We start from the raw sequence: 26,063 nt of genomic DNA, 5'->3' as shown, positions 1-26,063 counted from the left end.
AAAAGATCCCGCTAGTTACTACCAAAGCGAGTTGGTGGCGTAATATCTTAATTGTTGTAAGTGGTAACTAGGGGGAATAGAATAACCCGGTATTTTGGCAATGGCAACTTATAAGGCAATGTAACAGGTCGGCTTTAAAATTTCTATGCTTTTGTACAGGTTTACGATTTATTTGTTAGCAACGTGGACGATGGTATCATGGTACTCAAAAGAGATCATCAAGTTTCAAACAGCGGATAGCACGTAACTTGTTATTGCGCATCACGTCGACGTATGCGTAGTTGCTATTCCCAAACCCGAGGACACGGAACGCCAGTGTTCGGCAAAAAGTAATTGAATTACTAATTAACAATTGCAATTACAATTAGTAACTGAAATTGTTAATTTTAATTACATGTAAAAAGTAATTGCGCCTTCAATTTATAATTGAAATTGCAAAATGTAATTGTTAATTAAATTTTGAAATTGAATTACTTTACTCAATTACAAATTACTTTTATTGAATACAAGTTTTCGATCATATTTATTTCCAAAATCATAGAGTAATTCAATTGCCAATTGATGTAATTGTAATTACAACTTACATAGAAAATTGAATTGCATGTAATTAAATTTTCATGTAATTAAATTACAAACAATTTAATTACTAATTAAATTACACAAGTAATTAATTGCGTCCAACACTACCAACGCACGGGTTTTCCTAGGTGGTACCTATTTAAAAACACTAGACCAGGAACGTGTTAACTATTCCTCAGCGCTCGCGTTCAGAAAATCCCGTGTAACTCCGGCTTAAGTACCGCACGGTACAATCATAGACCCCCGACTAACTATAGGTAATTACCCTTACCCAACAGCGCCACGAACAAAAACAAACGCATAACTAAATTAAAACACGCAGTTATATACTTTATCGTATGAGGTTAAAGTAGAGAATCGAATGAGTTTTCAAACGTAGTTACGACCATTTTATACTAAGCAGAGAGAGGCAGTCTGATACCGCAACCGCATTCATTTCACCAGTTTCACCACTGTCATTTGTCTTTAATAAACTTCAAAAATAACCCCATGAGAGATTCATTTCAATTATGCGGTTTTATACCTCGGGAGTTGTTAATTGCGGGCTAGAAAAATCAGTTAGAATGATATTATATAATATAATATCGTCATTCCTTCGTTCCATTCTGATTTTCATGTTATTTGGAGGTGGCCGAATGGCTCAGGAACCTGCCGCGATAGCAGAGGACGCTGGTTCAATTCCAGCCTTGGGCACTAGAGGCCTTGGTCATTTTTTTGTAGTATAGGACATTTATTTCAGTTTGATAAAGAGCGTTAAAAAGTAAAGGAGGGCCGCGGGGGACAAGAAGAGCGCTTTAAGAAGGGCAGTGAAAAGGCTAAACCTTGAAACACTGGCCGTTATACCCACGAATGTTATACCACTCTCAACACGAATACACTAGACCAGTGGTTCCCAAAGTTGACTGAGCTCCGGCTCCGACCGACCTAACAAAAACGCTAAATTCGGGACCCGAACAGGTAATTCGCAACTCGTGTCGATTAAGAACACTCGCTTCGGTCGTTTTAATTTATCGCCACTCGTTCCGAATTTCCTACTTTTCGCACTTGGATAGCAATATTAGCAATTATTGTAATGAAATAGTAGATAAAATTCAAACACTAAGCAACCTAGTTTATAATTTACTGGCCAAAATACTGTAAGTTTATTAGCTTAAAGAGCCATACATTTTTTATGGCAATTATGCTTAAGGCCTTAAGCAAAGGCTATCTATAAAACAGCTAGCACTCATAAATTAACGTAACAATCACTCTACTCATAGTAAATTAACGTAACAATCAAGTAAATTCACTGTACTCATAAACATGAAAGGCATTACATTACCCATCTTTGTGTATGATTTTAATAGGTCTATAAAAACAGTTCTCACGTAATCTTCATCCTTTATGATTTTTTTACTGCTAAAGCTGACTAACTATATAACTAGTTTCCAGGCCTGCCTGACATCATTGTTAATCGTGTTTAGAATCCCTAATGAGTGGAACTGTGGCTATGGGGGTGTGGCTAACTCTATTTCTTTCCATAGACAATTTAAAATACTTTAGGCAATATTTGTGTATGTATTTAGTTCCAGCTGTTGTGTTGAAGTTCTGTCAAAAATTAACATAATATATACTACGAAGGGCTGTTTATAGTTGACCACATCACTCTTGGCTTTATTAATATACTTATTAGAAGTATTATGTAATTGCCGGTGGAATATTAACTCTTCTAAGGACCTCTATGCATGTCTATATACTAATTAGTACGAGCCAGGATTTGAACCCTAGGGCAGCAAAAAGGGCCTACGTTGGACGCCACATAGGTCGACGCCCAGCAGGTCGTCCTAAGTACCGCTGGAGAGACCAAGGTCGAGAAAGATCTACGCGCCCTGCAAGCAGAAAACTGGGGGGAGATCGCACAAAACAGGGCGTGTTGGCGCCAACTCGTATCGGAGGCCAAGACTCATCTCGGGTCGCTGAGCCAGCGGAGTTAGTTAGTTTAGTTTTAGGATTTGAACTCGCGACATCCGGATTGAAAGACGGACGTCATATCCACTCGGCCACCACCGCTTCACCCCATGTCTACTTATAAAAAAAAACATACGATGACATAAAAAGCAAGATAACGCTTGGCCAACGAAATAGATCGCCGTTATAGAGAAACTTAATTGTATTTTATACATCATTATTTTTAACAATATTGCCATTATTTTGGTTTTTGTTACGTGAAGATAATTGGGTAGTCAAGTCAATTGTCTTGCGTACCTGATTCACTAGTATTTTTTTATTACAGATCCAAATGCAGGTTACTCATTCTAAGTACGACATGATGTTAAAAAAACTATCAAAACCGCTCGTTTGTTGTAATTATTTTAATGATAGTATAATTCCATGCCGCCAACTTTGTCTGCAGGAAATTCCGCACTTATGGATGAAAATGACAATAAACAACAGAAATAGAATAGAGTGATCTTCAACCAGAAATATCACTATTGGCAGCTGAAAAATCATATCCATAACAGTTTGACTAAAAGCAAGTAACTATACTGTAGAGTAGCCACATGCGTGCAACCGTGAGGGACAGAACATAACGTTGGTTGTTAAAAAAAGTCATTTATTGTCACAAAAAACACAAAAAAAGAAAAGAAGCAGCAATGGACAAAGAAAAGAAAAGGAAAAGAAAAAAGATAAAAAGGAAAGAAAAGAAAAAAAAAAGAAAAAAAAGAAAAGAGAAAAAGAAAAGAAAACAGAAAATTGAAGAACTTGAGTCGTTTTGACGCGACTCTGCGCTTAAAAAAATTCCGAGTATTTTAAGTCCCGAGTCGAGTCCTTTATTGAGTCTAATATTCTATATAAAGACATCGTTTAATTTTTTTGTAGGTTTTATCTAAGGAAAATAGGCGTTATTGAATGATCTGACCTAACCCATGAATTTCGTATGGAGACATAACAATGCGTTTTAGAAATCTTTTGTACATAATTTAAGAGTTCTCTTTAAAGGACAAGTCTTTATAAAAGAGGTCTCAATAGGAACTCAAGTTTCTACTAATTACACAATTTAGGAGGTTGATGGCTCTTGTCGGCGATATCCTTCGCGAACCACATTTTCTTCTAATAAGCTATAAAAGAAAAACACTTGAAAGACTTTGTCTAGAAAGTAGAAACTATGAAAGTACCATACTAAATATCCAACCGAACTGACATTAGAAACATTTTACAAGTAAGATACGTTGACTTGTATCCTTTATTCTATTCACGTCCGCCTTAATAGGAAACAATACGCTTTAAAACATAGATTACTTTACATAGACTGCGCGTTTACGAATACTCGCAGTCTCAGACAAAAGCCTTTATACCAAATTGTAAAATACTACGCCCTTAGGGTTTAGTTGTAACTTACACTACCTATTTTAAGTATAATAAGATGCCTTGGGGTCAGGTGGATGTTTTTTGATGAAATTGTTCATTAGCTGTAAGAGAGCATTCATATACCTAACGCGTCGAATCATGGTTCCTATTACAGTTCCTTTTTACATGGAGTAGCTCTCATTTAAAATGTTTCAAGACATTTTTTTGAAGTTTAGCACATCATTATATTAAAAAACGTTACAAAATACTTATTTCTACAATCATTTTTTAAATTAAGCCCATCAAATGAGAATTGTATGAACTGTCATAGGGACCAACATCCGACGCGACAGGTATATTCCATCGATAATACGTTAGTAATAAATAGGGTACCAATAACAATGTTCTAAAAATACTTTTTCAACAAACAAAGACTGAGGGAGGTTGGAATGGTGGTAAAAACCCCATTCTCATAGAAAATTGGCACGCCAGCGAAGATTGTGACGTAAAGTCCTGTCACATGCTCCATCTGAGAGGTCGTGATCAACGCTCCGAAACCACCCCTGACAATTCATGCTAACGCTCTCAGCGCCATTAGGGCCCCTGATACCATCTACCATTATTCTATTTCCCTCGAATCATACTTGAGTGCTATTACCATTAAATGTTCTGTATTTGGTGTTAAGATTTAGGTGCTCTACACACTATAGTGTTACAATGTTATAACGTTATTGGCAATAGTTATTGCTAACTATGTATATTATAATAACGTTATGAAATTTTTATTATATACAATACATAGTTCATGATCAGCAACGCAGGCTTCGTCAAGTGCTTACAACAATAAATCAGCTACAGGCTTCGTCACCTACTAACAAATGATATAACCCGCAACAGGCTTTGTCAATCTTAAACACTAAATTAAACTAGGCCAAGTCCCCACTTCGGACCGTAGCCGGTCCAAAAGTCCCCATGACACTGGCAGCGTTGCCCCGTTGAATTGCCAAGGAGATCTGTTGGACCAGATACGATCCGGAGCGAGGATCGCAACCCCTTTCCCTCAGTCGCCGACCCAATTGCCACACAAACTCCTTAGCCTCCGCACCCCAAGATCCTGCAGTCTCCACCGCCACCGGTATGAACTCATACGTTGGTTCCAAGGCAGAGTACTTTAAATGCTTCTGCTTGGCCGCATACTCCGCAGCCGAACCAGCAGTACTGATGGTGTGATTCAGATGGGACGGGGCAAAGGTGCTAACACACGTCGCGTCCCATAAGAGGCACCGGCCCTTCTGCCAAGGAACCAACGTAAGACCATCTGGCCTTTTGCCGTCCGAACGGCACAAACCCGGAGGCTCCAGGACGCAGGGAACGTTGGCTGAGACCAAAGCCCTGCGAACTACCTCATTTATCGCGTGGTGACGCGAAAAACGACCAGCGCACCTCTGGCAGCTAAGCCCATGGTGTCCGTCCTCCTGAACCATGGCTCCACATATACATCTATGCACCTCGCAAACCTTCGAACCCAACCGTAAGGCAGCCGCAATCCTTAAAGAATCATTATCCAGCAGCGTGCCTAACTGGGGGGAAGGTAATGCATGAAGCCATGCTCCTGACTCACACCTAGATGCGGCCTTGAGGCGCGCTAAATCAGAGCCGACTGCCTCGCTCAGCAAATCCGTAACCACCTTCTTACACAATATGTCATCCCAACCTCTTTGAGTGTCAGGATTGCTTGGCGGCTCAGTACCATGACAAATAGAGGACCACTTGAGATATGCTTCAGCAGCAAAAGGTATTTGGGGATTGCCACCATTGCTAGACAATATACGAGTGACTAGCCCCAAAGTCCCATGCGCTGAGGCAAGGAAAGCCACCATGCCTACCTCACGACACCGACGGATCCCAAGCCCACCATGACGTACTGGAAGAGCAGCCTGCGTCCACTGCGTCCCATTCAGATGCACATTTAAAATAGACTCTAACGCTAACTTGAGTGTGTCATCCAACTTCGCAACATCATCCTCGAACATCCAGGTGGGAGACGTTCTCAAAATATACGTAATCCTAGGCATCGCGAAACAGTTCCGCAGCAAAACTAGCGAGACGTGCGCCGATAGATTGCTGAGGTGCGCCTGGGCTTTAACTAAAGCCAACCTCTTCTCCTCCAGAGCAGAACCGACTCCTTCCGGAAATATAGGCGCGCCCAATAGGGAAAATTCTGACCTCTGTAGGCGACGCACCCCTGGCAATATTGCCTCAAATCCTGACAGGGTATCAAAATTGGCGGAACCGCAACAGAAGAGCTCGCATTTGCCCGGATTTATCTCCAAACCGATCCCTTTCAACGCTGGCACAAGCTTGTTTACATCTTCTAGAACTGTTTTTGGATCACCCCCAATCGTCCCATCATCCAAATACCACACGTTCAGGGGTGAGACCAAAGATGTGATTACTTTTTGCATGGCCAAGCAAAATATCAATGGACCTAAAGGGTCCCCCTGCTGGGCCCCAACACGCGAAGATATCAGGCTGTTGTTATATAGTAAATGGCTGTCAGAATGGTAGCACTGATAAAGGAACGGGTAAATTGACGGTACTTTGCCCATGACTTCATCAAGAATAGTGTCCCTCTCAACACTATTAAATGCATTCTTGATGTCAATTTTCAAAATAACCGTTCCTGTATCTCTATTCGCCAGTGCGAATGCCCGAGTGGCATGGATCGCTGCTTCACAACCCTGAGCGGTACCAAAACCTACTTGAGTTGGCTGGAGATAATCGGCCATGGGTTCCCTAACAGCTCGACAACACAACTTAGCAGTTAGACGACGAATTGTGCACCCTATAGCTATTGGCCTAATCCCACCGTCTTTCTTGGTAAGGGCGCAAAGGGAAGCGCCATACAAATAAGGACTAACGAGGGGATTAAGCGATCCCTTTAGAAGAAAATTACATAAGTTGGTTAAGGACTCTAGCAGCCGGGGCCCATTACTACCCGCCGCAGAAGACGTAAGTTCTTTGAGATGCTGCGGACGCAAGCCATCCAAACCCGAAGCAGACCCGTTGTAAAAGGAACCTAACGCCTCCCCCACTTCTGCCGGCGTTACCGATAAGGAAGGGCTCGAAACATCGGGTTCTGGCGGAAACACTAGCGGCCTGTAACGTTAACCTGATAACGTTATTGCTAACTATGTATATCACAATAGCGGTGTTGATCATAAGGTGGCCGTAGTAAACAAGGGGTCGCCTATTAAGTGAAGACGTGCGGCGTGATGCGCATTTGGAGGATTTTTGAACCCTGGTGAGATTTCGTGAGATTTGCCTCGGCCCCTCCTTCCTCCTTAAATTTCGTCGTTCTTTCATAAAAAAATTATATAGCAAATAAGTTTTTGGCAAAAGTTTCATTTTTGGTACAAGTTTTTATTGCTCACTGGTACTTTTCTTTCCACATGCAACTAATACTCATCGAGACAATACTAAAAATCAATCCATCATCAGATCAGCTCGATGGTATCATAATATTTCATTGTCACCCGACTTACATAAATGTATGCAAATTTTTAGCTTCATTGGAAGGAAGGGTGGGGGAAGTGGGTCAAATTTAACTTGCAAGATTTGACCCGTACAAAACAAGTTAATAAAATAAGTTTTTGGCAAAAATTAAATTTTTGGTACAAGCTTTTAAATATCGCTGACTGTAATTCTCTTTCCACAGGTAACTAATACTCATCGAGACAATTCTAAAAACCCCAATCAGGATGAGTGAATAGCATAAGGTCGTATCAAACCAAGATCAAAACCTCAACATATTGCTAAACCAAAAATGGCCTCAAGGCTCGCGACTTTGTAAAGATTAAGTATGACTCATTAAATAATTATTTCTCTCGGTCACACCAAAGGAAGGTTCTGCTAATGTGAACGCGCATGCCAATATATGTTACTTAAATGCTCATGTCGAATTTCATGATTCAGAATGTAATTTTAAAATGAACCTTCGATTGTTAGATTCGTGTGACTCGTAACAAGTTTGCTAAAGTAGAGCGGGCCTCAATGCTCGCGACTTTATAAGGACCAAATAATTACTTCTCTCGGTCACACCAAAGGTTTCTCCTAATGTGTACGCGCCCTAAAGAGGTCGAACCGAACAATGCAGCCGCGCCCACTCTATCCGTCATCTACTAACAGCGGTTGAATTACATTAATTTGTATCGACTTCATGGTGGGACTTATCAAGTCATTCGAGTTGTACAAGACAGAAACATGCAGCTAGCAGGTTAAACTAGTGTTGGTTTAAACAAGAAACTCGAGTCTTTTTCCTAATACAAGTTAAAACGCGATTACGCGATTATCGCGTAGTTGCGTTGTATAAGTACGACCCCTTAGAGACCAAAGTCTTTTGTAGAGACTTGAGTCCTTTTGAGAGTTTTGAGTCCCCTAATTTTTTTACAAAAATGCATTGCTAACATGTCCGAGTTGAGTTCTTCAAATTTAGACTGAGAAGACTCCAGTTCCTACCAACACTAATCTTTGAAACGCCAATAGGATTCTTAGTAGAAGAAACGGAAGTGAATTAAAACAAAGTAAATTTTGCGGCTACAGCTAGAGACTAGTGTTGGTTCGTAGTTAATGGTAGTAGTGGTATCTAGTGGTTGTCATTCTACCACAAAGTCCACAAACGCTTGTATATCTATCTGTACATTGCATATCTATCTGTTCTAGGTCGACTGCACACAGCTTTTCACACATTTTCCCAACTAACCATACTTAATTTCCTGGCATTTAGATAACTATGTAATGACATTACCACAATTTGTCGCAAAACATGTACATAAAGCGTCGTCTCGCCTCTAGAAAGATTCACCAGATGTCACCGCGCTCGAAGTAGCTTAAAACCTAAGAGTAACGTGTGTTTTAAGTCTTTTTTGTTGTAAGAAGAGGCTTAATTAGAGAAGTAACGTATCGCTAATGACAACGCCGTGGGCATTCCTGACTCTCACGCGATTATAGCAATTATGTCGCCACTTTATATATCTGTTTTAGAAATCATCCTCGGTTGGCTAAGGAGCCTTTCACACTTGCGGTGTAAGTAATTGGTGATTATTTGTTTCCTGCTCTGAGTATGTATCACTTTTTTGTCAGTTCGGAAATGCACACTTTTGACATTGTTTTTCATAAATCTAATCCTCAAAAATCTCAACCCCGGGTTCTCAATAGATAAAACATAGCAAATCTTTGTTATATTTTGTACCTATTTATTTATATTTATATTTTGTCAAAGAGACGAATAAGGACAAACGAATACAGAATGTCGAAACCTTATAATTTATTTAATGTAATCGTTTCATGACATTTCAATTTTTTTATAATATTTATAATTCAATTCAATGAAAACATGCTTAAAATTATGTTCACCATAGTTCATTATATTTAATCCAAACAACTGAATAGAAACGTATTGACTTGCATATGCCTTTTAAATGTATTATTAAATTTATAATTGTGAATAATAATTGTATTGTTAAATTAATTTTTAACAAGCAGAAACGTCTGCGATTGATGCTATTAAACTTAGAATAAATTTAAAAGTGGAAAAATTACTGCCTTGGGTGAGACTTGAACTCAACCAAACTTGAACAAACCAAAAAAAAAATGTATTGTTCTTCTAATTGTAAATAATTTTTGAATATTACGATGTACAATTACTACAAATAAAATATATTCTATTCTATTCTATTCTATCAAGGGCTTGTTAGATTTAAAAGGCGTTTATGAATAACGACAAACATGTTTAACTATAGCGATTGAAATAAAAAACCGGACAAGTGCGAGTCGGACTCGCCCACCGAGGGTTCCGTACTTTTTAGTATTTGTTGTTATAGCGGCAACAGAAATGCATCATACGGACGGATTTGAACGGACAGTGGAGTCTTAGTAATAGGGTTCCGCTACTTCCGCTTTTACCCTTTGGGTACGGAACCCTAAAAATAGTTTTTATTTTATTAAATATTTTATATTCTAATGTTATCCAATAACTCGGTCATTCTTAAGCCGATTTTAGAAAAAAAAAATTTTTACATACATCATTATGACTTTTTGTATTTGAATTCAACACTAATGACTACTTTAAAAGTGGAAATGGACCCTAAGATTAGATGCCTGTTAATATTAATTTACCGCTGAGCAGATCCTTCGCAACAGTATTAATAAGAGCAACATATCATAAACCGATCTCAACGATCATGAGTTATGGTTTCCGTATCAACACTCCTCATTAGTGCACGAAATCAACTTCTAACCATAGATATATATATATTACTTCGTAAAGACTGGCCTTACGAGCACTACATTGTTTACACCAATGGTGTTTCCACTGCGCAAATCGCCACACGACTGAGCGCGCTGGTGTAACTAAACTAAATGCGATTTTAACTCCAATGTATCGTCACCATTGGTGTAAACAATGTAGTGCTCGTAAGGCCGGTCTTTACGAAGTAATATATATGTCTATGCTTCTTACTGAACTATAGACTAAATTATACTTGCTACATGGTTATAAGATTAGATATAAAAAATCATTGTTTAAAAGTAAATAGAATCAAAAATGTCACTTATCGACTATGGCCAGGCCAACTCACGCCTGCTTTAATCTCTTGGGGTTCAATGTCCTAATACTAGTACCAATTACATCCAATGAAATTTAAATCTTAACTAAATGGAACAGAGTTGATTTTCAACTATTTTTTTACACCATTGACTCAAATTCTTGCCAATTATACTTGTATGGTGGGCCGATAAAACTAAAACCATACGCAATAGTTATTTTCACCAGACTAACTGGTAAAGGCTCTCTTGATTGTTTAAAAACTGATAAGAAAGTTGCATTTTATCCACATGTGGGGCAAAGTAATCAGATGAAAATTTTGAGTAGTTTTATTATGTTAGCTGGTAGAATTGAGTTTGACAAACCTCTGAGAAATCCCTCTGCGACATTGTTGCCGTCTAGCGTCATCTAGCGTCTACATTCTTCACTTCACAATCTGAAACAAAATATTATATTTTCATATAATTTTAAGTAATAAAAAGCGACGAAAACTAGTAGGAGTCGTTTTACAAAACCGGCCAAGTGCGAGTCGGACTAGCGCACGAAGGGTTCCGTACTTACACGGTTCATGAGATACAGCCTGGTGACAGACAGAAGGACAGATGGACGGACAGACGGACAGCGGAGTCTTAGTAATAGGGTCCCGTTTTTACCTTTTGGGTACGGAACCCTAAAAACCGGCCAAGTGCGAGTCAAACTCGCGCACCAAGGGTTCCGTACTTTTTAGTATTTGTTGTTATAGCGGCATCATCTGTGAAAATTTCAACTGTCTAGCTATCACGGTTCATGAGATACAGCCTGGTGACAGACAGGCAGACGGACAGATTTAGTCGTCGTTTTCCATATGTATTAACACACTTTGGTAGGGCAATTGTATGAGGGCCACATTTTGGCGGGCGGTTCGTGTGAATCTAAGCACCTACTTTTCTATGCAGCTAGTGTGGCGACTAGTTGGGGTACTTACTGTACCATAGTGCTAATCTTAACTGATAATTTGTGTACCGTATTCCACAGAACAGAACAGACACAAGATCCACTTTCGGTCAGTGTTAATGTCAGTACTAGAGATGCCACGAATAGTGGTTTTGGCCGAATACCGAATATTCGGCCCTTCTCTCTGCCGAAGCGCCAAATATTCGGCATGACATGCGAACGTTTTTGAGACAGAACACAATTATTATGAAAATTGTTCGCCAACAAAGCACGACGTTTTCTAAGATCTAAGATATTTTATATTCCAGTGTAATGACATCGAAGGGAAGTGACAAACACGTCATACTAAGCGGATGTCATATAAAGTATAGTTGATGAACTTCTTATTTATGTTAAGTTTTCGAAATTAATCTCGAACTCGTTTGTGTGAGATGAGTATTAACCTTGTACCAATTATTAACTTGTCACTGAGAACTGACGCTAGAACAACTACACTCCACGCACGCACCAAAGGTCCTCGCAGGGAAAGACGTGGGGACGGCCACTAAAACCAGCGAATGTGTCAGTATAATTGGTCATAATTTCATATAAATAGGATTTGGGCTGTGCTCTGAAGAATTGTTTGACATGATGCCAACGGCCGCTTTCTATCACCGCACCGCTCGCCATCGGCAGGGCGTTCATCCTTGAAATTGAAATTGAAATAGCCTTTATTCCTGACTCAGTTCAGTTTTTACAATATAGTTTTTAATATTAGTATATGTACCTATCTATATTTTATTTATTTATGCTCTTTTTTTTCTGCTTCTTTGTCAGGCTGTCTTTGACATAGGCCTCCTCCAGGCGGCGCCACTCATCGCGGTTTTTTGAGAGTCTTCTCCAGTCTTCAGGAAAGTCATCATCCCATCTTTTGTATGGTTTACATTGGGGTCTTTTCTTTCCTCTTGGGTACCATTCCGTGACATCTTTTGTCCATTTGTCTTTTTGTGAGCGCATCATGTGCCCTGTCCATTTCCATTTGAGCGTTCTGATTCTCTGGGAAACATCTTCTATTTTGGTTGTTTTCCTAATATCTGTGATCATCCTTACAGTCCTCACACCCTAGCATCTAAATGGTCGCGTACTGTGCGATTTAAGAGGAATTTCCTCCCGCGTACGCTTCGGCTGTGGAATGAGCTCCCTGCCGAGGTTTTCCCGAAGGGCTACAGTATGGGGTTCTTCAAAAAAGGAGTGTACAGGTTTTTAAAGGGTCGGCAACGCGCATCTGCCTCTGGTGTTGCAGGCGTCCATAGGCTACGGTGACTGCTTACCATCAGGCGGGTCGTATGCTTGTTTGCCACCGTCGTGGTATAAAAAAAAATTATAGGTCATAGTAAGCGATTTGTTGTCAGTATAAGCAGTCATAATAAACGGATTCCACTGTATTTAACAACTTTCCCAGAATACATTTTAAATATCAAATAACCTACCTAGTTTTTGGTTATTTTTATTGTAATTTTTCTTTTTAGGTAGATGCAACATATATTCGGTATTCGGCCAAATTGTAGGCACCATTCGGCCGAATATCGAATATTCGGCAAAGTGGCCGAATAGGCCGAATACCGAATAGTTGCCGAATATTCGTGGCATCTCTAGTTAGTAGTCAGTACTTAACGTAAAGTGCGTAACGATTTTCCCTGCTTCTTGTGTTGGTGTATTAAGTTTATAATTATGACCAAAGCATGGCTTTAATGTGCAATTTTGTTGAAAGCAGTCCCCGTTTGATTACTAACATTCAACCTATACTCAACCTTAGCAACCTAAGTTTTAGGTAGATTATTGAATGTGTGTGAGGGAGGATATCAGTGGCAATCTCCAATGTATATTATACCTTAATTCTTTAGGTTTAAGGTAGATTTTTGAGTGTGTGTGATAAAGGATATTGATTGCCGGTGGTTACTTAGATCTGATACCACTCGCTGATGGTTGTCAAACTTGCTATGAGATATCTCTGTAACACTGTAGCAGTATACAGGATGTATAAATAGGATGAAGGATGTATTGAATATTCTTTGTGTTTTTAATTAAATTTGACAAATGTATGTATGTATGTGTGTACCTATATATGGGAATACTTTTAATTTTAATTATTATTGAATTTTATTTATTTCATTTTTAATTTAATTATTTAATTTGAATTGTATTGTGTTAGGTTTTAATTATTTGTTGCATTTTCTAGTCAAAAATGATGATAATTTGTTGTGTTGTGTTAAATTATAAGGCTCTTCCGGTTGTGTCCTAGCTAGCCCTAAGTTAGCTCCTAGTCATTAGTTAATTTGCATGTTAAATTGTTCTGTAATTGCACTAACATTATTTTCATTAGCTATGTAAGTTACTAACACATATATATGGGTATATTAGGCCTGCAATAAATGAAAATTTAATTTAGTTAAATTTAATAAATAGTAGCATTATATTATTATTCAAGAGATTTAGACGGCTCAAAAAACTTATTACACAATATTGGCTTATTGTGTTCCTGAAAGTTTTCTTTTGGTCAATTATCACGTCCAATAATGGTCAGCCTGACCAAACCAGGTCAGGCACAACCTTATTATTATAAATAAAATAAAATAGCCTTTATTTACAACACAAAGAACAGTTTCACATTAACTCTCTACATATTTTATTTTATTTATGTGGCTCTGTGAGCTATAGAGCTTAAAACTGAATAAATGTATGGCTCCGCCATTTTTCAAGTATTCCTAATAGACAATAAAAATCTATTTAATCAAATAATCAGTGAACCTGCTCACAAAATGTCACGAGAATCGGTTAAGAATTGCGACCTGTAGAGGAGAACATCCAGACATACGAAAACATTTTTGCCCAAGCTGAAACAGATAAATACCTTCGCTAACGCTCGGTCAACAAGCTAGCAAATAAGTAATATCCTGCTAAGGCTCACCATACAAAAAAAACCGGCCAAGTGCGAGTCGGACTCGCGTTCCAAGGGTTCTGTACATTGCACAATTTAAACAATGTATTTTTTATGTGAAACGTCTTTAAAAACCCCGTAGGGGTCGGATCAAAAACTAAGTAATTAAGTCCGACTCACGCTTGACTGCACATTTCAAATAGGTTTTCCTGTGATTTAATTTAATTTTAATTTTTTTTTACACCCAGTAGTTTCGAAGATAAAGGGGGGGAATGGTCATTTTTTGCCTATTTTCTTCAATAACTTCTAAACTGTTTATCATAAAATTATAAAAAAAATATATTTGAGATTCTCACAATGAGCTCTTTCATTTGATATGAAACACGATATAGTTAGAAAAACTTCATTTTTTAATTTTGTCATTTACCCCCCAAAAGTGGACCCGATGTTTAAAATTCATTTGTTTACGTTACATGTCCGTCTTCGGGTCACAAAGTTACATATGTATACCAAATTTCAACTTAATTGGTCCAGTAGTTTCGGAGAAAATAGGCTGTGACAGGCGGACAGACAGACAGACAGACAGACGCACGAGTGATCCTATAAGGGTTCCGTTTTTTCCTTTTGAGGTACGGAACCCTAAAAATTGTCAGTTGAATTTGAAGTCAACAGTGAAGGAAATAACAGCGCCATAAGGTAATCAATTCAAAACACTATAGTAGATTGTTAACCAAGGGATGAAAGGCAGCCATTTCTGCCGAGGTATTTTTGGCGCTCGAACGCAGTGAGAGCGCCAATAGTCCGAGGCTGAAATGATGCCTTTCACCCGAGTTAAACACTCTACTTTTTATTTCGAATACGAGGAAAGTAAAATGCATGTCTTTTTTAAAACATGACCAAGTATAATTTTTTATAGTATTTTTAGGTACCCTACCTTCAGTTAACAATTTAGGCAAAAGTGTCTCTATTTATAGAATGGAGAGTCAAATATCAGAATGGAAATTGTATAACAAATACATTTAAATTCAAATTTCAATTGCTTATCGTAAAAAAATTCAAAAAACGTAAAATGCTCTAGTGCAGACACGTATCATTTTCTGCACACCTTTTAGAACAACAATGACCCTCTTTCAGAGCATGAGAAATGAAAAAGTATTTTCAGTTGATGTGTAAGCAAAAACTTGTATAACTAACGAAAACATTATTTTGTTTTACAAAATTGATTTTAATTCATATACGACCCAATTCGAACAATGCTTTTATTAAATGTCACACCGATATGATACTGATCTGTCAGTGTCAAAAGTGACATTCCTTCAACCAAAAACGTCACCTGACAGATCGGTATCGTATCAGTGAGACATCTTATAAGCATTGTACGAATTGGGCCGAAACACAATATTATATTTTGCCAGCAATAATCACAGAGAATATCTGAGCTTCTCGTATTTTACAAGAAGGATGGTAATCCTAAATCCCCCATATAGAATGCCGTCAGCGAAGCTGAATAAAAGTGATAAAACGCCCCCGCGGCATAAATACAGATTACAAGAATAGCCATAAAGCCTCACTGAAGAAGTGTCGATTTCCTACACTATTTCCTAGTTTATACTCGAGAAACGGGGGGGGGGGGGGGGGGGATTCTGTTTCTTCCAATTTGATATGGTTTCATCTTATTTTGAAACGACCTCAAGTCAGCTTAGGCCGCTGCACCAATGAGCGTGAGCCGCTACAAGGGTGTGAACGGGGGTTTGTTTGGCTTGGCTCGCGTGAGCTTGCAAGAGCTTGTCGCCGATCCGGGCCCCTGTCGGTTTCTGAACACAGACCATAGGAATACAATACAACCTGTCCAGAACACAATAACGCACTTGTAAGTGTGTAAATGGCATTCAAGCGTTTGTACAGGCTTGATCGGCTTGGAGCTTGTAGACGTTTGCCAGGTCTCGGCATCAAGCATGTAAATGTAGCATATAACGCTGGTTGATCCTTACTGAATGCAATCAGGAGTCGAGTCATCTCATCAGGTATCTCGCTCCCACATGAGATGCATTGCAGATGGATTGCAGTCAATAAATGAAATGAAATGAAATGAATGCCTGATGGCACGACTCCAGGTCGTATCAAAATAGGATCAAAACTCTCTCAAATAGTAAAAAGCAGAATTGGTATCCTAGTCTAAACTCGAGAATCATATTACTCCAGTCAACAGGTATGGTAAATTAGAGTGCCTTTTATAGAGTGCAATTAAGAAACAATAGCCATTACAATTTCATTTGCGTTTAAAGAAGATACTCACCATAAATGAAATCCCCAGAATTTCAGTAATACTGTACTGTCATGTGTATAGCGTAAGTAGCAATCAATGCAGGCACATGAGATGATTATTTATTTAAACTTTATTGCACAAAGTTATACAATTATGTGCAAATGGCGGACTTCCATCAGTCAACCATAGAGCCAAATATAAACACAAAAAGTGGATTATTTTAACGTTTACAATATATTATAGGTACGTATTTGCTACGCTAAGACGGATTTCTTATCAACTGGTCGACAAAGAGATACAGTAATATAAAGATGAAATGGGGAAGGGGGGAGATGACCGAACGAGATGATGGAACTTTCACTAGGAGAAGAAGAGAAAGCGCTATTATTGTTTGTCCTTGTCATAGTCTCACTCATTCCTGTCTACTTCTAAAATGTCCTAAGTGCCTGCGTGCCCGGTGAGTATAACAATAAACCTGACTAAATTACGTTAACCTCGTAAGGCCCACCATACAAAGTTTCCCTATTTTTAATTTAAACCTTGTTGTATAGAAGATTAGGGTGACTTTCGTTTGTATTAGAAAACAATGAAAGAAAAGAAATGCTACTTAATTCAGTTAGTGTAAGGTTCAAATTAGATTGAAACAGAGTGTACATTGTAATTCACATTGGGCCTTACGAGGTTAAAATAATTTTAAGTTCTTCCTTGATCGGACTGTATGCCAAGTGCGTTCAAATAAGTAGCATAACTGTTTCCGCCGCCACCATAAATACGTAAGCATTCATCTGACATTTACAAAGCAGTTCAGAGTGGCTGTAATTATCATAGCTGCGATATTTATGTTCTTTAAGACTTTGACATGATGTATCTGAAATCTGTTTTGTGATGACAACAGGGGATCTATGTCTCATTTTCGAAACAAGAAACTGTCATAGCCTCATACGTCAGCAAACCTGACTATCAGTTCGCCTGACGATATCGGCCTGTCAGTTGTTCGGAACTGTCAAATTTTTGTTCTAACTGACAGGCCGATATCGTCCGACGGACTGGTAGTCAGTGGGCACCTTTACGTCTCTAAGTCGTCGTCGTCGTCTAAATCGGTTCGACGAGAGGTAACAGATAGATAGACAGACAGAGTTAATTTCGCATCTGACTAATGTATGTCTAAAATAGCCCCTCGTTGTAATCTACCCTGTACACTTCCTAACTCTAACTAATACAATATCTTATAAATCTTATAATAATCTTTACCCTTTACCGCATACAGAGCCATGTATGGCGGATATGATATTCAACTCTAGTGACAGCTATCAAAGTTCAAATTTAAACATTTTTTTATTACATGCTGTAAGGGGTTAACTCATATAAACATATGTACATAGACAAAACTTCATAAAAGACAAGAAATACAAGAATGCCCTCAATAATTTGAAACGATACCTAGCGGCATCGGCATGTACAATGGGTACGGTAATTTGCTTCGCTTTTTATAACCAAAAAACACCGTTCAAATTATCCTCCTTATTCGAACCAAATAAGGTTCTATTTACATTTTTGGGGAAGATAAATTAGTAAGTAACAAAAATACGTAGGGCAACATGTCTGTCAGTGAAACACCCAAATTTGAACCTTCCAATCTCCGTCGTTTTTAAAGTAACTAAATTGTTTATCTTGATACGGAATAATGTATCAAGATAAACAATTTAGTTAATTATCGCATGGCATTCTACATTTCGCTTTACTCTTACATTTTCTGTATTATTTATTAACTTTTTTTTAAGTGAGCTTTGTTTCACTGTGTCCTCGTGAAACTTTTATGCATTGAAACACGAGTATTAAACATTGAGAATTGTTATTGATTACTTGTCGTGTGTGTATTCTGATTTTTCTTGCAACGACGAGTTTCAAAGATATCGCAAAGTTTCATCGTGTACAATCTAACAAACTGATTTGTGACCCCACTATATAACTTTTTCACGGCAAGTGTCATAATAATTTTACTTTTAAATCAATTTAATACAAATAACGTAGTAAATGTAAAAAGGTTTCACAGTGTGTCAGGAACATACATACATTGATTGAGTAAGATGTGTAAAATCTAAAACAATTTCGTGCTTCGAATTTGACAGGTAAACGAGATGGCGCTGTACAGCTCCTTGCTTTTTTGCGGTAACTCTGATTGTGAAAAGTTGACGTTTGACAATTCAGTGACCACAAAACATATGACGCAGTACAGCGCCATCTGTTTTGGATGTCAAACTTTACCCCACTATTACAATTAATTCTCTTTGATCAGGAATCAAGTTGTTCGATAGTACATTGTGTCAATGTTGGCCAGCTGACCCTATGCCTTGGAGCTATTCTCTTAAACAGTAGCCAGGTGGTTCAAATCCTAACTGAGTGAGCGTGATTACGTGCACGGCAAGTGGCGTGTTTCAAGTCATCAAAATAATTTAAGGCGAAGTAGGTTGTATAGTAAGGGGCTGAAATGGGATGGAATTTTTCAACTTGACGAAATGTACTAAGTTGAAGATGTTATCTAGTTTATGGAACTCGGTGTATGATTTGAGTAATTTATAAAATTACTAGTTTAAGTTAGCTCTGTCTGAGTTATGACACTTATGACGACCTCGCATGAAATCGGCGCGAACAAAAAAATGACAAAAACCTATACCATTTCGTTACTACTGATTCAATGTCTTGTTTGTTTTATTTATCCTATTTTTCTCAGTCCCACGGAATAGGCACATTAATAATTTTTACAGTACATATGGTGCTACTATCTCGCACTAGTGCGTAAAGAGCACTTTTCGTGCATATGTCGAAAGTTTAAAGGGCCATATGTACTGTAAAACGTTGTACGATACACGTGCGAATAGGTAATTCGCAACTCGTGTCGATTTAAAACACTCCCTGCGGTCGTGTTTTAATTTATCCCACTCGTTTCGAATTTCCTCTTTTCCGCACTTGTATCGTAAATAACTATGTGTGCCCATTTCACAAACCCCGACCACAGAGGGTTCTTATAAGTTTAACATGTGTAGGTAATAATTGTGTATCTGTGTGTTTACCAGCAAAATTTTTGAACGGAAGAAGTGAGTGGTATATTTTAGATGAAAGTCTTGTCTGTCTTGTTCTTAGTTATGTTTGGTGAAAATGTATAAGGGTTTTTTAAATGGGTGGGGAAATATAATTGAGTTCCATTAGGCTGCCTTTTCACTAAGGCGGAGGTGAGAGGAGACGTTGTAATGCATCGGAGCGGAGAAGAGAACCTACGGTACTGGTTGACATAAAAGCCTTCGTTAAACGTCTGGAAAGCCCTTTATATATTCACGACACACAGTCACGACGGATTGACCGCTACAAAGTCTGAAAAGAACAGTGCGCGTGCGCGTGACCAGGGGCTCTATTCTGCATGATCTATACATGTTTGCGACTTTGATGGCCATTCTTAGTTATTTTTGAAGAATATTAGAAAACAGGACCACAACTTACTATGTTGACTACCGTAAATCACTCAATCGTCCAAAATTGTCTTATTGAAGGAAAAAATCTCGGACAAATCAAAAAAGTACGCTGTATTTAATCACGTATTTAACTTGAGGGTAGTTCATATTCCTCGCGTTGTCCCGGAATTTTGCCACGGCTCATGGGAGCCTGGGGTCCGCTTGGCAACTAATCCCAAGAATTGGCGTAGGCACTAGTTTTTACGAAAGCGACTGCCATCTGACCTTCCAACCCATATGGGAAACTAGGCCTGGTTGGGATTAGTCCGGTTTCCTCATTTCCTTCACCGAAAAGCGATATTTCGTACTCCGAAAAACTCATTGATACGAGCCGGGGTTTGAACCCGCTACCTCCGGATTGCAAGTTGCACGCTCTTACCGCTAGGCCACCAGCGCTTCTGTGGTACTTGAGGACCATATAAGTTGTGGTACTGGCTTATACTTATAGTTGGTTGGTTTTGTTTTGTCGCATGCTAAATTAAATTGATAAGATGTTGATACTAACTTTATGCAAAAAAAAAACATTTTTAAAAACACACATCCTCTTAAATCTACTAAGCTCAGTTATTTTATATCAGATGAGAGTTCGATTTCCCTATCTACCGCCTAATGGGACATAAATCTGAGTTTAGTAGGTTGTAATGAGACCTGTAGACGGGCCACATTTTCACTGCAATATGTGGCCGGCACATGTAGAGAAAGACACCAATAGTTGCCGGCCACATATTGCAGTGAAAATATGGCCCGTCTACAGGCCCCATAAGTACATTACAGAGTAAGCTCTTTTTAAAGGGGCCGGGTTCTTTATTGCGTTATAGTTTTCGTTATATTGAAAGACAAAAAAATATTGAGGATGAAAGCTATCAAACCATAAGCACAGTCAGCCAACGTCTACGTTACCTACAGGGTAGATTTTGTTATGGGTGTCTGACCATACTCTCAATAATCTGAGAGGTGAATAGGTAGGTCATACTGAACAACTTATACTATGGAGTCAACCCCTAAAACGTAAAAAAAAAATCTGCTGTTTCATAGAAAACATTGACATATGATGATTCAGCGAAATGTATGAGACAGCAGATTTTTTCTTGCGTTTTCGGGTTTGACCCCATAGTAAAAGTTGTTAAGTATGACCTACATTATTTACCCCTCAGACTATGCTCAAACATAACAAAATTACTCTGTATATATTTAGAGACTCTTTCTCGAGTTTCGATATAGTAAGTTTACATTGTATTTAAATAATTTCATACAAATTTGGCCACTCTTATTGTACCTATATGTTATTTTACCTCGCCCTGGTAACAAAAGACGATGGAGTCGCGTGCGCACCCCGCGGGCACCACGCGCGGCTACTTGCCGCGTTACTCTTGGAATGTGAGTAGGTATACGATTATACGCACGATACCAACGATGCGATGGCAGTTTAAGGGACGTCAGTGGTATTTGGGAGGCATTTGGTATTTCAAATATATTTTTCATTGTATCAGATTCTTTACTTCGATGATGATGTGTGTATAGGAAGATAACACCATTTCTACAGACCGTGGCGCTGTCTGTACACAGCGTACGTCAACCGAAGACCAATGCCAACGAAAGACGGAGACGCGTGCGCACCCTGCGGGCTGCGTGCCGGATTACTCTACGTATTGGTAGTATGTGATTGAGTATACGATAATGTGGCAGGAGTAAATAAGGGTACTAGTCTCGGGCAGTGCAGGTGTAAATTCCACGTAACACTTATGCCTAACGCAGCGTACTACGTAGGCGAACAACACGCGAATGTGAAGCGAAGCGATGCGGTGCGGGGTGAATCAATCCTTTGATACCTATAGAAGTGTCCCATGTGGGCGGTCTTGTTGCGAATGCGAACGCCGTGGACCCGCCGCGCCGCTTCGCTTAGCGTTCACGAGTTGTTCGCGTACGTTAGACGCAGCGTAAGCTATCGCGATGTACCCTTTTTCACTAAGGGTCGGTTGCACCAACTGTTTGTGATCGTTAAAGAGTTCGCAAAATTTTATTGTATGGAGAGTTTCATAGTAAACCGCCGCGGCGCGCCGGGTGACGGTGATCAGTCTGTCAAGTGCAGATAGTGCAACTGGCACTAAGTCTACAGGATTATACGCACGATAGAGTCGTAGAAGGGATTGAGGAAGTTGGAGGAGCAAGATGAACATCAAAAATCGAAGATCGCTTCCATTTTATCGAAATGTCAAAACGATTCGTCAGCGTGAAGTTTGAATGAAAGAACCATTTCAATAGTATTGGTGGATACACTACAAGCTGGTATGTTCATCTACCTGTGACGACAAACACAGCTTTAGTCAGGTAAACCGAAAAGTCCCTCTAATTCCTTTTGTTTTTAGGGTTCCGTACCTCAAAAGGAAAAAAACGGAACCCTTATAGGATCACTCGTGCGTCTGTCTGTCACAGCCTATTTTCTCCGAAACCACTAGACCAATTAAGTTGAAATTTGATACACATATGTACGTTTGTGACCCAAAGACGAACATGTAACGCAAACAAATGAATTTTAAACATGGGGGCCACTTTTGGGGGGTAAATTTAAAAATTTAAAAATAAAGTTTTTCAGACTATATCGTGTTATATATCAAATGAAAGAGCTCATAGTGAGAATCTCAAATATATTTTTTTTATAATTTAAGGATAAATAATTTAGAAGTTATTCAAGAAAATAGGCAAAAAATTACCATTCCCCCCTTTACGCCATGCACGTTAGCCTCATTAATAAATTTAATTTAATATAATTTAATTTAAGATGTGTAATTTAATTTAATTGGTTCATTTTATCCAATCAATTTAAAAAAAATTAATTTAATTATTTATTTTAATTGTAATTTTATATTTAAACAATGCTAAAATTTTAATTCTAATTGTAAATTTTATATCTAAGTTTTTAAAAGTTGATTGTATTTTAATTTTAATTCTAATTTTAACTTTTATATTTTAATAGTTGATATGTAAATTGTATATGGATTCCGAATTGTCCGAAATAAATGAATTTTATTTTTTATTTTTTTTTATTTTATCTCCGAAACTACTGGGTCTAAAATTTGGAAAAAAATAAACAAAATAGATATTTACCTATAGATTACAGGAAAACCTATTAGAAATCGCAGTCAAGCGTGAGTCGGACTTAATTACTTAGATTTTGATCCGACCCCTAGACCCCTACGGGTTTTTTAAAGACTTTTCACTCACGTTTCACATACAAAATACATTGTTTAAATTGTGTAATATACGCAACCCTTGGAACGCGAGTCCGACTCGCACTTGGCCGGTTTTTTTTGTAATATTTCGCCATCACATTGGTTGAAGGATATACTTAATTGTTATTATTCGAGCTAACACAAGCAAAAATTTAAAAAGGATTTCCCTTTTTAAATTTAACAGTTTTATGTTTAGTGTTGGCACCTATTTTTTTTTTTTTTTACTTAAGACATTTGGTTGTAAGAAAAACTAGTGCCCGACCAAAATCGGATTTTTTGCCCAACTGATGTAATTTCGACTGAAACCATGATTTTTATGTCAAAATGCCGAGACCGAGACTTCAGTCGGCTACTAAATGATTTAATGATTTTCTTAGGTAGGTAAAATTTAGGTTTACTTGCGTACATAACTCTATAAATTAAAGAGCTTTAGGGCGAGCAATAAACAATGAAAAGGATAATTTCACTGATGAAATCTGTCAAGCTTTTATTGGCTTTGAGGCGTGCATTGCATAAAAAGACAACGTGCAAAAAATTGCAAACGTCAGCTATGAAAGCAATCAATATAACTGATGACTAAACTATAGGATATTAAATTTTAAAACTTTGCAAACGAGTGACACGCGTTGATGTCTTTTATACCAAACAGCTCTACAGCTCTACACATTTGGCCTGATTCGAACTTTAAGCTACGTCATTAATTTGCTAAAGATACGATATGGCTCGGATATGTAAATGTCAAAAGTTTCGTTCCTTCCAGTGATGCCAGAGCACTGAAAACTAAAATACGACCCCGATCTAAAAAAGGTACGATTTTACCAAAAAAAGTACAATTTAATTTTTTGTTCCAATAAACAATATAAACAGCAAAAGCGTTTTAGAAACGGGTGATTTTTTTTCAATTGATAATCCACGAAAACTACATTAGTACGCAAAATAGTAAGGTACAAAAATACCAAAACAAAAAAGTCACAAATTTTTACGCAAATAAATCGTACTTTTTTGGTTTGCCACTATTATTTCTACGCCATTTTGGCATATTTTTGAACCGCTCATAGGAAAAGTACGTAAAGTACTAAAATGTACGGTTTAATTTTAGTACGGTTTTGGGCGGGGTACGTTTTAAGTACGCATGCTGCTCAAAAAGTACGTAAAATCGTACTAAAAGGTACGATCTTGCAAGACTGGTTTCTTCAAACAAAAACGTCACTTTTGACACTGACATATCCGATCCATATCGTATCTTTAGCAAATTAATGACTAAGCTTTATCTTTTCCTTGATCTTTATTGGTTTCATGCATTCCTCGGACAATTCGACTAATTGAAATGATGACTTGTGATAATGCCGATGATAACGATGACAATCTGTCAAAATTGCTTTTAAAGTGCCTTAACCTCTCGTCTGATAAAGATTCTGAACGAATATTTAGTTATCATTTTGAATTTTTCTCGAGAACGATTTTTTCTGCTCTATACAGCACAACACAACCGAGGATTGAACGCACGATTTTTGACCACAACACACACATGAAAGGAAATACAAAAATGGCTTAAAAAACTGGCGATGTTTTAAGTTATCTGTGTTTATAAAGATGATTATTGATTATATATATTCTTGAATACAGTGAATACCTATTAACAACTGGATGGGCCGCGTTAAATAATAATTAGATATATAGCAAAACAACTTTCTAGACCGCTGGCGCTGCTTTCCTTCGTCACTTCAGATTTACGAGACTCGCCCCGTTCATTGTAAAAATTACTACATCTTGATATAGGTACTAAGAAGGCGTCCATTAATTGTGTGAGGTTTTATTGAGGATTTGTAAACCCCCCTCCCCCTCTGGTGAGATGTCGTAAGATTTGCCTCAACCCTATCCCTAATTTCATGTGAGATATTTCAAAATTTGTATTTGGAGTATAATTGCGTTAGATTTATTAAAAAAAACACAATTTAAATAGTATTTAGAGAGTTGTGTCAGATATCGTCAGAATCTTTGTCAATTATCTTACAGTTCAGTGAACTGTATCATAATAAGTAAATTAAGGGTATTGAGTATTGACACATATTATAGTGGTTGTTATGGACTGTTTTTACCCGAGTATCGAGTAATGGCAAGGGTAATGTTAACAGTCTATGTGACTATATGTTTGTATGTAGGTATGTACTTATGTAAGTGTGTATTTGTGTCGTGTATTCCACCGTAGCGTTAAAACTACTAAGCCAATTTCGGTGAATTCATTTTTAGAACATTTGGCTATGTGCTTAAGTGATACAGATCAGACTTGAGATGCTTCTCTAGGTACCTAGTCCCTAGAGAATAGAGAAGCATCTCTACTAGGTATTTATTGTCAGTAAGTAAGTATTACAGGTTTTCCCAATACCACACTCCATACCTATACTGTATATTAGGTATCGCAAATCGACAAAGTAGAGAAATCATAGGAAACTGCCTACGATTTCCCCACACTGGTTGCATCTTATATGAAAACATAACTACATACTATGAAAGCACACATGCAATGTAACTGGTTTACAACCAAGCTTAAAACTATCTTACCATAGATTTAGACCAATTATAAACCCATCGCGAACGCGGTTATTACACGCAGACAAACAAAAAATATCAATCGTACACTTTACATATACACCGTACGCATATTTTCGTTAACACTCGCATTTTTAGAACCATTTGCATG

The 26,063-nt window shown here is 38.0% G+C and overlaps 1 protein-coding gene across 1 annotated transcript in view; it reads right to left on the bottom strand.

The window, feature by feature from the left end:
- LOC134750210 (tetratricopeptide repeat protein 28) overlaps positions 1–26,063 on the bottom strand; it is a 109,311-nt gene extending 83,248 nt beyond the window's left edge. Inside the window, exons 1-2 of the mRNA XM_063685341.1 lie at positions 25,925–26,063; positions 10,876–10,946 (exon numbers count right to left, since the gene is read on the bottom strand). Coding sequence (XP_063541411.1) covers positions 10,876–10,899 — 24 coding nt within the window. The 5' untranslated portion in view covers positions 10,900–10,946; positions 25,925–26,063. The remainder of the gene's footprint in view (positions 1–10,875; positions 10,947–25,924) is intronic.

Source organism: Cydia strobilella, chromosome 19, assembly GCF_947568885.1.
Source record: "Cydia strobilella chromosome 19, ilCydStro3.1, whole genome shotgun sequence".
In the NCBI taxonomy this organism is placed as follows: domain Eukaryota; kingdom Metazoa; phylum Arthropoda; class Insecta; order Lepidoptera; family Tortricidae; genus Cydia; species Cydia strobilella.
The sequence above is the reverse complement of the archived record's forward strand: the minus strand, read 5'-3'. Positions and strand labels throughout refer to the sequence as shown.